Raw genomic sequence first — 13,655 nt, forward strand, 5'->3', positions numbered from 1 at the left:
GCTAGCCTTTCAGACTGAAAACACTGGGCAGGGGGGAAGAAAGTAAAATGGATATATTTAAACCTTTTTCTTTTTTGGTACACAAAAGCTGCTCTATGCATAATAATTTACTGGTTCTGTCATGATATTGAATTCAACTACAATAGTTCAGTTGGAAGGGACCTCTCATGATGATTCAAATGCGGGTTTAAGCATTTTATGACTGAAGTTAAATGATAAAGTTCCATGCGTCAAGGACTCTCATGATTGCTGCTGACAGCATATCAACTCCTAAATGCAATAATGACTATATGGGTTTTATGGTTGGTTTCCTCACTTCTATCTTCTCCAGGGACAGACTGCAAATTAGTAAGTACTGTCTCTCCTTCCTGCCAGATGGACCAAGCCTAGATACTGGTAGGAAAAAAATAAGGGCAGCCTGTTTGTTGAAGTTGCATGAAAATTAGGGGAGTTAGAGTGGAAGATGCTAGATGAGAGGTATCTTCAGTATAAAGGTTGTTTTCTACCTATTTTTACTAAAACCTTGTTTGACAAAATTACTATCAAACAGAGATTCAGAATCCATGAAACAACTTGTTATAATCTGACCTCATTTTGACAGGGTGTTTAATTTAAAGATGAATTACGTTTGCACTGAAGGAAAGAAAAAGGTGCCTGATGATGAACTGGAGTGCAAAATCCATTATCAGAGATTTACTATTCACAGGTGCAAGCCTGAAATCTTGAACCATCTTCCCAGAACTTGTGCTAGATGTTTGACTAAAATAATTCATGTAGGAGACAGATCTTCCTGTGTTAGCTGTCCCTTTTGCTGCTATGAGACAGGAATCCTGATGATACAAACATTAGTTCAAGCTCATACTAAAAGACAAACCAGTATGGAATTCTGACTGTAAAAAAAATAGTTTCAACATAATAAACCCTGGCATCCTCAAGTTCTTCCCAAGGATCATCAAACTGCTTCATAATTACAATTATGGAGGTAAAAAGAGACTCCCCAGGGACTCCCAGTCAAAGTTCTGCCTCAGATTACTATGCTGACCGTGGCACTGAGTCATATCTCTAAGTTCTCAGGATCAGCTGGACCAAGATCTCTTTTCAAAGCTACGCAAGCACGCTCCCAGAATACTGGTATCACTGCTTGGATTTCTCTGCTTTGGTTCCCTCCCTCTTGGGATCTATGTACTAGTGATTCAGAAAGTGAGCCTAAGATTTGTGCGTGTGAGTGTTGTTCCCTCCAGTCTAACAGTACGTCTTGTATATGGCTTCTGCCAGTGCCTCTGCTCTTCGCAAACCTGAGATGCAGTGTTTTATCACTGGTAAATTTTTAACTGAACTATAAAACAATCACAAACTTTAACCTTTATTGACAGATAAAAATGTGTCTAGTATGATATACATGTATTTTTGTTAAAGCCCAATAACTTGTGTGTGAATATGAGCAAAATGACAACATGGCACTATTCTGTGTTTCTTTTACTACAAAGATGGTGGTTACTATCATTTGATCCTGAAGTAAAAAATTGTATTAGACCACCATCTCATATCTGCCAACAGAACAGATATTTGAATGTTATTCAATAACACCCTTACCCTGCTTTTATCAAATACATTGTCAGAAACAAAAACCAAGAGTCCCATTACAAGCTAGTTCAGATTTGAGTCAAATTTGTTCTGATGTCAAAGAGAAACATTAAATATTCCACTGTACAATCCAATTTTTCAGAAAGTTTTGAGTAATAAGAATTATGACAATAAAATCTTGCAGTTGAATGTTAAAGGGCCAACTAAAGAACAGTTTTTGTGCTTTAATATTTTTCATGATTCAATATGCCTGAAAAATTCTCACATCAACTGAACTATATAAAGGTAGAAATAAACATAATTTGTTTTCAGAATTAAAATACAAAACTAGGTTTTGTTTCTTTAACACAGATCCTGCAAAATAATTATCTATTTTTCCAAATATGTGTATTCCATCTGTTTGATAATACTCTACTGTTATTTTCTAAATTTCATATGGTTGTATTGATAATTTACAACTTTTTGCCCAGTGAAAGCTTTGTAAAGTTTGTTTATAGTAATTGCTACATCCGAAACTGAAAGTGGATTTTTATAAAAAGAATCACTTTTATTTGCTATTTTAAGAACAGACAGTTTAAAATATCTAATAAAGCTGTGCACAGAAATGGCAATGTGGTCTGGGGTTTTATTTTAGCAATAACAATTACTTAGCTTTAACGACTTTCACAGTGATTCTGTGTTTGATTACAAATCTATCAGAGCTTGATTCAGTTTGAGACTTCTCAACGAAAAACAAATCCCACAGAATTTTTTGTTAATTTACTTTAGAATTATAGAATCAGAGAATCAGCTAGGTTGGAAAAGACCTTTAGGTCTTAACATCTACAGTTTGGTTTACTTTCTTTGGTTTTAATTCATGGGATGTGTTGATCCTTACAAGGGAAGCGCAGAAGGAGTTGGTCTGTGTTAACACAGTAGTGCACACTTCGATGCAGGAATAGCTGTGTAGTCTTCACTGGAAAAGTGCAAGGTACAGGGACTCTCTGCTTTAGGGTAAACTGCATAAACTTGACCTAGCACAGAACAGCTTTTTAAAGCAATATATATTACTTTCTATATATGGAAACAAATGTACCAGATATCCTTCTCCTTCCTTGAATTTACAGTAAAAGCCATTATGGTAGCACCAAAGATATGAAACCAGAAGTTTCAAATGTATTTCACACTACACTACAACTACACACTACAATTTGTGTTTGTTTGGAGAGCTGTGAATGTGACTTATAATGTATTCTCTAATGAGGCTACATGTTTGAGTATCATCTGAGTATCTAAACCTCCTATACTATGGCCACACGAAAGTATTGATGATAACTGCAGACTCAAGAGATGTTTTTCATTCTTCCAAATCTAACTGTAATGGGTTTTAAGTTGAAGCATTAGTACAGGCTCAAAAAGTAGCAGAGGATAACTGGGTTACACGACAGAGCAAAAATGAAACACAAGCAAGAGTTTTTAATTACTTTTACAACCACTACTAATTCTCCAGGTAATGGTGTAAATGTGATGACATGACGTGCAGATGTTCAAATACAATAGAAAAAGATGTTTGTGAAAACTATAATGATAATCTATTTTGCTTTTTAAGAACTCTGTACAAAATAATCCATGAGTCTTTCATAGAACAGACACAGATTAGCTACTGACTTTTCTCATTAAATAATCCAAAATGTTTTACATAACATTTAGCTTAGAGTCAGTGATTACCTTAACTTTTTCTTCCAATCTTCCCAAGCGTAGACTCCCTTGTACTATTTTGTTGAGAACACCATGATTCTCTTTTTCCAAACATTTGACCTGCAAAGATGTAGTACACATAACTAAACATAATCATTATTTTAGACAGGGCAGAAAACACACATACACTAAGGAAGACAAAGCTATTCTGTTTTGCGCTTCAACAGTCTGAAAAACAAAGATGAAAAAAAAAAAACCTTGGAAATTATTCTAATAGTGGCTAATTAAGAAATTGTCAGTTGACTGCAAATACTATTCTATTAACAAAATAAGACTTTGAAACAGTTTATTCTGAAAGGATTATAGCTACTGATAATGTAAACCCAACCAATCCTGTGCATTTTCTACACATGGATATGTAGGAATCCCATTTGTATGCCTGAGATTCACCATTCTTCAATTCGCCCTTGGGTGAGATTTAGTAGGTTGCTCTCCAAAGAACCCTTGCAATTGGCAGGGATTCATGCAAGGAGCATGCCTGATGTGGCTTATCAAATGCTTCTTATTTATGACCGTTTCCATAATTTCAAAAGCACTGCATTCTCAGATATAAAATGTAATCCAAACAAAATCTGCATAAACTGTAAACAATTAAACAATTTAAAAACTGTAAGAGACTTCAACTGAATCAGCAATGTCTGACCACCTTGAATGACCCATGTCACTCCAGAGACACACCTCCTTTCACAGAAGTCACAATTAACCAGCACTGCTGAAGTCATGAGCTTCTTGCTCAGTCAGTGGCATTCTGATTTACTGTGTGACGGCTGAATCATACAATATAATAAAGTACCATTTTGACAGCTGCTAACTCAGGATTACAGTTCATCTGTGTTGCGCTGCCAAAATTGATTTAATTATATTTGTTGCTGCTCTGTTTTAATGGATTTATCAGTAGGCTGTCACTGTTCCTGGAGCTAGTAAAATTAAGATTATCCATTCATTTTTGTGAGGATGTAGTTACGATTTGCTTCTTTTTTTTCAATCCTTATTAAGTAAGAATACAGAGTAATTAAGTGCTGGATCCTTTTGGCTCTCCATGTTCTTCTGGAATAAATCTGTGTAAAAGGAATTACTGAATTTTGAGGGGAATGATAATACATTTTAAAACATACATCATGTCCAATAGTGGGTTTTCATAATAATTAGGGTTTGGCTCTGGTTAAATTTTGTGTTTGTTTCTTTTCTAGGCCTTATTATTAGACAACATTATCAGAGTACCTGACTACAAGATACCTGCCATCTAGCTTTTTGCCAAGGAACATTTTAAGTTCAGTGATTACAAGTAGGAACAGATTGTTCTGATTCAGCTCTACCAGGCAGCAAAGTAAACTGAGTATTTAAAGGTTTTACTCATACTAGACTATTTCAGTAGAAAAAGTCTGTATCAGAATATCTCCACTGTCAGCCCAGACACAGGGAATTCATAAAAAACCCCAAGACTTGTGTGCTGTTTAGTTTCTAAGCCACAAGATGGAGAAATAATGGATGACAAATAAACTTGGATCATCATCATACCCACAGGACAATGTTAGCCTGGAGGAAGAAATGAATTCTGTTTTGTATGACAAGACTGAATCAGTTTACACTTGTCTAAGGAAAGTTTTGGTTGTAGTTGACTCCGTTTTGGGCTGTTTTCCACAGACCTACTGTGAGCTCTCTGCACGTACAGGAAACGATTTTCTAGTGTGTACTTCCAGGTGCAGGTTTCAGAAGGGAAAACTATGATGTCAGATATTGCACACTGGCAGAGACAGGGTTTACACTGTCATGTGGTTATCAAAGTTATGTTAAGACATTTCCTCCTGAAAAAGGCTTTTACTGTTAAAAGTATTCTGAACATCTACTAGGGTATTAGTAAGCACACCACACGAATGACATTCCACACATGTGGTATGCCGAATATTTGAAGGTAGATATACCAGAGACTTACAGATAAGAACCAGTTCCCCTAATTCCTAGGAGATGTTTATTGTGCCTAGTTTCACAACCCTAAAGTCCACTTAGCAGTGGACAAGGATTTGAGTTGTTCCTCTTATAGAATTAGGAATTAACTACTACGGAATCTTTTTACCCAACACTGATGACAACTTTTGTCTACTACTTGAACAGAAGCTAAAGAAGCTTTATTTTAACAAAGTTTTGTGAAATGGTTTCCAGAACAATTTAAAGACAGAGTGCCAATAAGTAAAATTGAAACCGTATCCAAGATCTTGTAAAGGAAACAGTTTGCTTCTAAAAAGCCCAGCAATTTCCAAGCTGTCCCAAAACTCAACCAGTCTGTCAAAATGACCGCTCACCAAAAAGGAGTAATAATGCGCACATGGATCCACAGTAGAAGGTCCATACAGATCACTTCAAGGATAATTTACCTTGGATTCGGAAATACATACTAAAAATTTATGGTTGTGTGCTATTTTTCTAACGTGTAGCTTCAACAACTGAAGCCAATTTCTAAAGTCAGGTTAAAAACTCTTCTAAACTTTATATATACCACTGCAGATACTAATGCTAATGCTTAATTATGTTATCTCCAGAAATTAGGGTAGTTGTTTTTAACCAGTCTTCTAGAAAATAATCATTTGCTGTCCCTATCCTGTTCGCAAAAGTCTATTTAAATAGCTAAATCCCTAAACTGAAATTATAGCTTTTTTCAATAATTCAAATTAACAATTACTTGTGCCAGTAGGGTGATAACTGTGTGAAATACCAAGTAACATTAATTAAAGGTAATTACCAAAAAAATAAGATGATCACGTTCCTGAGTTATCTTCTCCACCAAACCAATAAGGTTTGTTAGATATAGATGAGCTGCAGCTTCTTTTTCTGTTGCTTCCTCCAAGTGCACTTTCAAAAGATCTACTTTTTTCTTCAATTGTCTATAAAAATAAAAAAGGGAAATCTTAGGATTGGGAATTAATAATGGCATAAAAAAGAATTTACACTGCATGTGCAAATTAACTTGCACAAGTCTCAATCAAATATACTGTTAAAAACATATCAGCTAAAATATCTGTAATGCAAAAGTATGATTTCCCATTTCTGGGGCTGTTTTTCTTTACAATATATTGTGTGAATAACAGTAACAATGATTCAAAAAAACAACTTGTGCAAAGGCTACAAGCTCATATTTAAAAAAAAATATAACAGTAATATTAGGAAAAAGAAAAGTTTTACTTTTTGAAGTACTGTGAAGCCAACTCTGAACGACTCAGGTGTGCGAGAAGGTCTGCAGATAACGTAACACCCTGTTTTTTCAGGTGAGTACATAAATGATAATTGCTATAGCTGACTGTTAGCATTAAAGATACATTCTTAATTTGCATTTAGCATTAGAAAAGTGTGTATAAAAAACTTATGAAATTTCTGGACAACGAGATGTGACAAAGATACGTTTAGGAAACACGTTTTCTTCTGTAACAGGTAAAAATTACACACGGTGAGATGTCAGACAATGTTTTTATAGGTATTTCTGCTGCTGCCTTTAGAAATACAACTATTTATATATAAGAAAAAGAGAATGTGGTATGACCTGTTTGTCTTTTGTGTCATTTGCATCTCAGTTTCCAAGATCTTGTTGCCAGTCATGACGTTGTTTTTCTCTAAAAGCAGTTTCTTGTTCTGAGCTTGCAGTGATGCTATCTTTCCCATCAGATCTTCCACCTCACACTGCTTTTTCTCCTGCTCCTGTTGTAAATGGCTGCAAATACCAACAATGTACAACAGGCATCCTATACAGACCTGCTTCACTAAAAAGCTAAGTTACAGTAAGATACCCATGTTGAAGGTATGAAAAAGATGCACTGGGAACGTTTAATGTTCAGTGGTGACATCAAAAGAGAGGAATTACAATCTCATACGATATCAAAAAATGAATGAAACATAATACAAACAGAATTATTAGAATAATTAATCCTGACTGCAATTGAAACAGAATTATGAAAATATCCTGTATAGTCCAGATGTATTCTCTTCCTAATTTTTCCCAAAGAAATTACCAGCAATGCCAAAAAACAAGTTCTGTGAACTTTCCATGAAGGTGTTGTACCACCAGTTTGCTTTTGAAAGCAAACAAATTTACAGGATGTCTATAGAAAAACATTACTTCACAGATCATGCTGCATGACAGCACTTTTGCATTGCACTGTTTTGTGTTATTTCCATATTGTAAAGACTAAAGAAACTTAGTATTTTTAGTTTAGAATTTCAGGATCCTTCAGACATTTTCCTAAAGATGGAAGAACATTTTATATAATAGTGTTAACGGAACTAAATAGATTTGACAAGAACTGTATTTTTAATGCCTCCTCTTCTACTCTTGAAAAAGGTACATTCAGAAGTAAGTACTGTTATGGTAGAAACATTTCTATTGATGTCTCCAGATCTAGGATTTCCTTCTGTAAATTTAGTTGTCGATAAAAACCACAACAGTATTTTTTGAAGTACTCTCCTTACACTTTAAAGTTACTTTCCTAGATTACCAGCAAATGTTTCTATTCCCCTCTTACCTACAGAGTCATGTGTATGCGTATCTGTTTAAGTGGATGCTTTGTGGAAGTTTCTCCATGCACCCTATGTAACCTCATACCTTTTTAAATCGTTTACCAAAGCAAAGTGCTCCTCTTCTGCTATTCTGCTATTCAACTTGGCTTTTAGCTCTTCACAAGTAGAATGCAAAGCTTCCAGCTGCTTCTGGTACTCTGCTATTTCTTTTTCTTGACCCTGTTTCTTATCTTCCAAGATCATTATCTGTTTGGTCAATTTTGAAGCTTTAGGAGGAAAAAAAACCCCACAATTGAGCACTGTAGAGCTACATCAACTCATTAACTCCAACTACACCAGTAATATGTTAATTCCCAGTTGTTCACAGCATTCTGAAACAGTGGATTTGCTAAAGCTGTTAAGACTGCTTCTTTTCAGGGCTCTAAGCTATTTGCTCACTGAAATGTCATTTTACTCTCAAAAATCCTATGATTCAGACTTTGTTAATTCAGGGAAAGAACCTAAATGGAACATGATTTTTGTAGCCTAGTAGGTAGAGCACATATTTCAAAACTGCCTAGTTTCTGTCCACTGGTATCTTGAGTTTTTCCTGTAGTATGTATTTCAGTCACCAAATATGCTGCCAAAACAGTTGCAGGAACTCAATGGAAGATCAGGGTCCTTGTTTCCTCATAAGAACTCCAGCAACAGGTGACAAAATCTGTCAGTGTTTCCTAGGGATGTTCTGACAACTCATACCACACTGCTATTTGAGATTTGGAAAGAGGAGCGCCTGATTTTGTATTATTGTCCTCTGGGCTTGGGTACAAATAGTTATCTTTTAAACACAGGTGGATATATATCTATCTGTATCTATATCTATATAAAACTAAACCAGAAACTCAGAAACTTTAAATGCAGAAAGGAAATTATTTATGAAATTAGGTGGGAAATGAATAAAAAAAATTCAGCAGTGGAGTTTTGCCACATAAATTCACTTAATGAAACTGTTCTCATCAGTGACTTACATGAAACTGGCATGATTAAACATTTTTCAGAACATCCTAATCTGTGAATAAAAATTAAATTTTGCTTTTTAAACTTCACTAAGAAATCTCAGTTGCAGTTTGGGGATTTTAAATTATAACACACTTGTTCTCTTTCTAATATCAAGTCAGACTAATTAAGTAGTATCCAGAGGAATCCATCACTGCAAAAAATAATTAGCAGCAGAAAAATAAATCTCAGCCAAGAAATAGTATTTACAGGCAAGACAAGAAATAGCTAGTGTTCTGAATTCAGGCAAGTACAAACCTCTGATAAAACAGCAATAGATAACAGATTATTATTTGAGGATGCATGTAAATTTAAGCCAGTATCAAATTATAAAAGTGTAAAATCAAATATTGCTGCATGTAATTAACTATATTAAGCAATAAACATCGGTTACAAAGCAGAAAATTAAAAGCCCTACAAATTCTAAATTGAAATTTAAATAAGCAAATACCCCACAAATACCAACCTATAAAATTTAAAGTGCTCTTAAATTCTGAGAAGGAGCATATTGCTGTTTAACAGCTCTTCTCACATCTTCAGAGGAAACAGATCAAACTGGAGTATGCTGTTGAACATCAATAGGTGATACTGACATTTCTTCTCAGTATCAACTGACATCTGAGAGCTTCATTTCATATTAGGGTTACCTACATTCAGCAATGCTTTGTAGCCATACATGAACTTGAAAAAAACCCAAACCAAATCAACCCACCCTGCCCAAAAAAACAACAAAACAAACTCCCCATCCCAAAACAAAACTAAACTTGCAGAACCATCTTTGGTGTGGCTAAAATGACTAGCAACTCAAACACTTTACCTTCTTGAACATGTTGTCTGTGAGTATCTTTTGCTTTAGCTTGTTGAATTTTGAGCTGCTTCATCAACAGTCCGTTTTCTTCCAAAACCAGCTTGGCTTGAGTTTGCAGCTGCTGCCTGCAGTGACAACCAGATTATAAATTAAATATAATTCAAATATTAACTTATGTCCAAAGAGAAAACGCTAATGGCTTCCAACAGTGTGAAGTTACAAAATCATATTTGAACCTCTTTAAAGAACAAATTATCCTAAGTGAAACAGTCCCAGCTTTCTCAGACTTCTCTCATATAAGAGAATTAAAGCTACATAATGGTTCCAGATGACTTGGAGACAGCTATGTAACTACTGAGCAAACCAGATTTGTTTTCAAAACACAAACCTGATATCTTTATAACATCCTATTTAACCAAATCTATACAGAAACTAAATACTTCTATAGTTCTGCTTGAGGAAGCTCTCACTAACAGTTGATGTTATTGGTTAAATCTGCAGAGATTAAGACTGGAAGAGACATACTGAGCCATGAAGTTCTCCTAGTGTAGAGTCAGTGTCATATGGTCCCTTCCATACAATTACCACCTACATAATCAGTGCAGTAAGAATGTGTATGTTCACTGCTCACAGTGGATGCTATTGAAAAACCTGTTACACTGGTTAAGAATCCTGTTCCAATTTCCACCTTAGGTTTGTTTATGGTGAAAGAACACCCACTTGTCCTAGACTCTGCCCTAGTCCTATAAAAACAGCTTATGTAGTTCTTTGTATGCCTCCTGTTCCTGATGTGCCTACAGAAAGCAACATTGTCCTTTCTCAGCTTTTGTTTGCTAAAGGAGAAAGGCAAATCTCTCTAAACTCAAATAAAAGAGGCCCTCCTTTTCCTTGGCTACAGAACAAACCCTTTCAGCTTTGTTTCCCTGTACTTACATATGGATGACTGAGACTTTCCAGATTTCCATGTGATTGTGTGGTTATTGCCCAGCCTCTACTAGAAGGATTTATTCTAACATTCCACAGGACTAGACTTCCTTTGTTTTTTCCCTTTACAGCTGTTGCCCTGAAAAGCTCACAATCATCTTGTGATGAACCAGTATGACCAGTCTCTTCTCCATCTCAGTTACTAACTGACTTAGGTAAATTGTTATTAAGCCTCATAAGTATTTTATACAATTTAATTTCCTTATGTTTGCAAGATTCTTCTAATGCCCTATTCCAGTGAAAAACTGAGGCACATTTGTACTATCAGTAAAAGTATAAAAGTTAAGCATGTAACCTGCAAGCTCTGGGACAGAATTACATGGGCTTCAGGTGCAAAACTGCATATTTAATCTTTACTTCAAGATTATTCCAGGCATTGCAGATCAGCACAGCCCCTGCAAGACATAATCATGACCCTACTAACTCTTCAGCAAAACTTAATTTGCTTTAGGGGAACAGAATTTTCCCTTAAGGGCTGTCTTAAAAGTTTGCATGCAACAAGCAAAAAAATGAGTAGGTTTTGAATTAATTTTTATTAATATTACTTGCCATTCTGTAGGGGTAATAAAGTTATTTTTATTTAATTGTTCATGCAGGTCTTCATTCTCCTTCACCAACTTTTCAACTTGAACTTTAAAATTCTTCATATCTTTCTGGAAGAGAAAAAGAATCCACATAAAATTCTTTAGCAGTATTCTGTTTTGATTTTTACATCAACAAAACTTATAAATATATATGCCGGTGTGCCTTCTAATTCTTCTGTTAAAAATGTAAAAACATGCTACAGGCTGGGCGGAGATTCAGAGCAGCCCTGCGGAGAAGGACTTGGGGCTGTTGGCTGATGAGAAAATGAACATGAGCCAGCTTCAGTGTGCGCTCTCGCCGTATCCTGGGCTGCATCAAAAGCAGCGTGACCAGCAGGTCAAAGGAGGTGATCCTGCCCCTCTACTCTGCTCTCCTGAGACCTCACCTGGAGTATTGTGTGCAGTTCTGGTGTCCTCAACATAAAAAGGACATGGAACTGTTGGAACAAGTCCAGAGGACGCCATGAGGATGATCAGGGGACTGGAGCACCTCCTGTATGAAGACAGGCTGAGAAAGTTGGGGCTGTTCAGCCTGGAGAAGAGAAGGCTGCATGGAGACCTCATAGCAGCCTTTCAGTATCTGAAGGGGGCCTGTAAGGATGCTGGGGAGGGACTCTTCATTAGGGACTGTAGTGGTAGGACAAAGGGTAATGGGTTAAAACTTAAACAGGGGAAGTTTAGACTGGATATAAGGAAGAAGTTCTTTACTGTTAGGGTGGTGAGGCACTGGAATGCCCAGGGAGGTTGAGAATGCTCCATCCCTGGCGGTGTTCAAGGCCAGGTTGGACAGAGCCTTGAGTGGCATGGTTCAGTGGGAAGTGTCCCTGCCCATGGCAGGGGGTTTGGAACTATATGATCTTAAGGTCCTTTCCAACCCTAACTATTCTATGATATTCTCTCTATTCACCTTTAATTCAGATGTGCATACTTCACTTCTAAATGGCTTCCATCTAGTAATATTTGATTAAAAATAATATAGATATTTGAATTGTGTCACATTTTTGCCAAGTGTCATTCGAGTTAAGCAAGTTGTAGATCCTTAAAATATGGATTTAAAAAAATAAATTCTGGAAATTGCTACATGATACTATATATTATCAATATGAACAACATAAATTTGAATATGGTAGGATAATACAATGAATTTACAGTAATATAAAACTGTTGATGTTTTCTCCTATTTATATGGTTTAATTTTTTTAAGGAAATAAATTATTTTGAAAACCTATGGCTGCTCTTCTCTGAAGCAAATCACCATTTTTCAAAGACTCACTGACAAAAAAGTACTTCTAAGGAGCAAGAAGAGTACTCATTCCTGAACTAGCTGTAAGTAAATATTCTTCTACCACAAAATCCACAGGCCTGTAACTGGAAGAACAGTTACACAGGGCACTGAATCCCCTGTTACGAATCAATCACAATTGTAAATTCCTTCTACCACTGACTGTGTTTATGTCTTACTCTATTCAGAGAATCCAATTCTTGTACATGCCAGTGTAGTGCTTGCTTCTATATCTGAACAGGCTGTAAAAAAAAGCAAGCCAAGTAGGATAAGATAGCACAGTAACTATGCATGGAAAAGTAAAACAAAGTCACTTTTAATTGGAGTCAGAAAACAGCTTTGTCAAAGACCTTAAAAAATTTTCAGTACTTTATTTCTACTTTAGTGTAAGTGGTCTTTAAGTGGCAACTTGCCTCATGTTCTAGATGCAAATCTTCCTTTTCTCTTATTCTGTCTTCATAAGCCAATAGGAGAGGTGACAAATACTTCATATCCAACTAAAAATATAAAAAAATCAATCCATATAAATCAATCACAAACCACAATCTTATCAATATTTTTTACTATTTCTCCTGTTATCTATTGTTACTTTTAAAAGCTGTTTCTATATATACCTTGCAGACAAAAGTGCAGGGCTTATACAAGCATGCAGACAACTACATGCAAAATAATGCTTCAGAAGCACTTCAGAACAACACTTCAGGGACAAGCTTTGGAAAGGACAAATCTGGATGCTATGCCTTCACTAAGAAGCAGCTATTACTTATATATAAAACAGCAGAATATGTATGCAAATGAATATGAAACCAAGATGAGAATACAGTTAATAAATAATCTAGCCCAAATTTATTACTAAGTAGGAAAGGAATTTTTACACTCTCAAACCTGCATCTTTAAAACTAAAATACATATGTATGTACTTCTTGGATATTATATATAGCTAGAAAGGCAGAGCAGAAAGAGGACTTCCCTATTTCTGTACAGTTCTGAATAACAACAAGAAAGGAAAAATGTAAGATCCGATTAGCATTTCAAGGAAAAATTGTTTCACGTATTACAAATTCAGTTTCACAGACTGTCTTCTTCTTGCCAGAAATTCAGAAGCACCTGGAAGACCGATGACCATTCCTACCATGGG

The 13,655-nt window shown here is 35.6% G+C and overlaps 1 protein-coding gene across 1 annotated transcript in view; it reads right to left on the reverse strand.

Moving 5' to 3' along the window:
• CEP89 (centrosomal protein 89) overlaps window positions 1–13,655 on the reverse strand; it is a 29,663-nt gene that overhangs the window by 5,584 nt on the left and 10,424 nt on the right. The window contains exons 11-17 of the mRNA XM_057400209.1: window positions 12,927–13,014; window positions 11,197–11,300; window positions 9,677–9,788; window positions 7,910–8,090; window positions 6,854–7,021; window positions 6,059–6,200; window positions 3,292–3,381 (exon numbers count right to left, since the gene is read on the reverse strand). Coding sequence (XP_057256192.1) covers window positions 3,292–3,381; window positions 6,059–6,200; window positions 6,854–7,021; window positions 7,910–8,090; window positions 9,677–9,788; window positions 11,197–11,300; window positions 12,927–13,014 — 885 coding nt within the window. The remainder of the gene's footprint in view (window positions 1–3,291; window positions 3,382–6,058; window positions 6,201–6,853; window positions 7,022–7,909; window positions 8,091–9,676; window positions 9,789–11,196; window positions 11,301–12,926; window positions 13,015–13,655) is intronic.

The sequence above is a fragment of the Pezoporus wallicus genome, unplaced genomic scaffold (genome assembly GCF_028554395.1).
Source record: "Pezoporus wallicus isolate ANWC-B61680 ecotype Strahan unplaced genomic scaffold, APGP_CSIRO_Pwel_v1 contig_447, whole genome shotgun sequence".
Lineage (NCBI taxonomy): Eukaryota > Metazoa > Chordata > Aves > Psittaciformes > Psittacidae > Pezoporus > Pezoporus wallicus.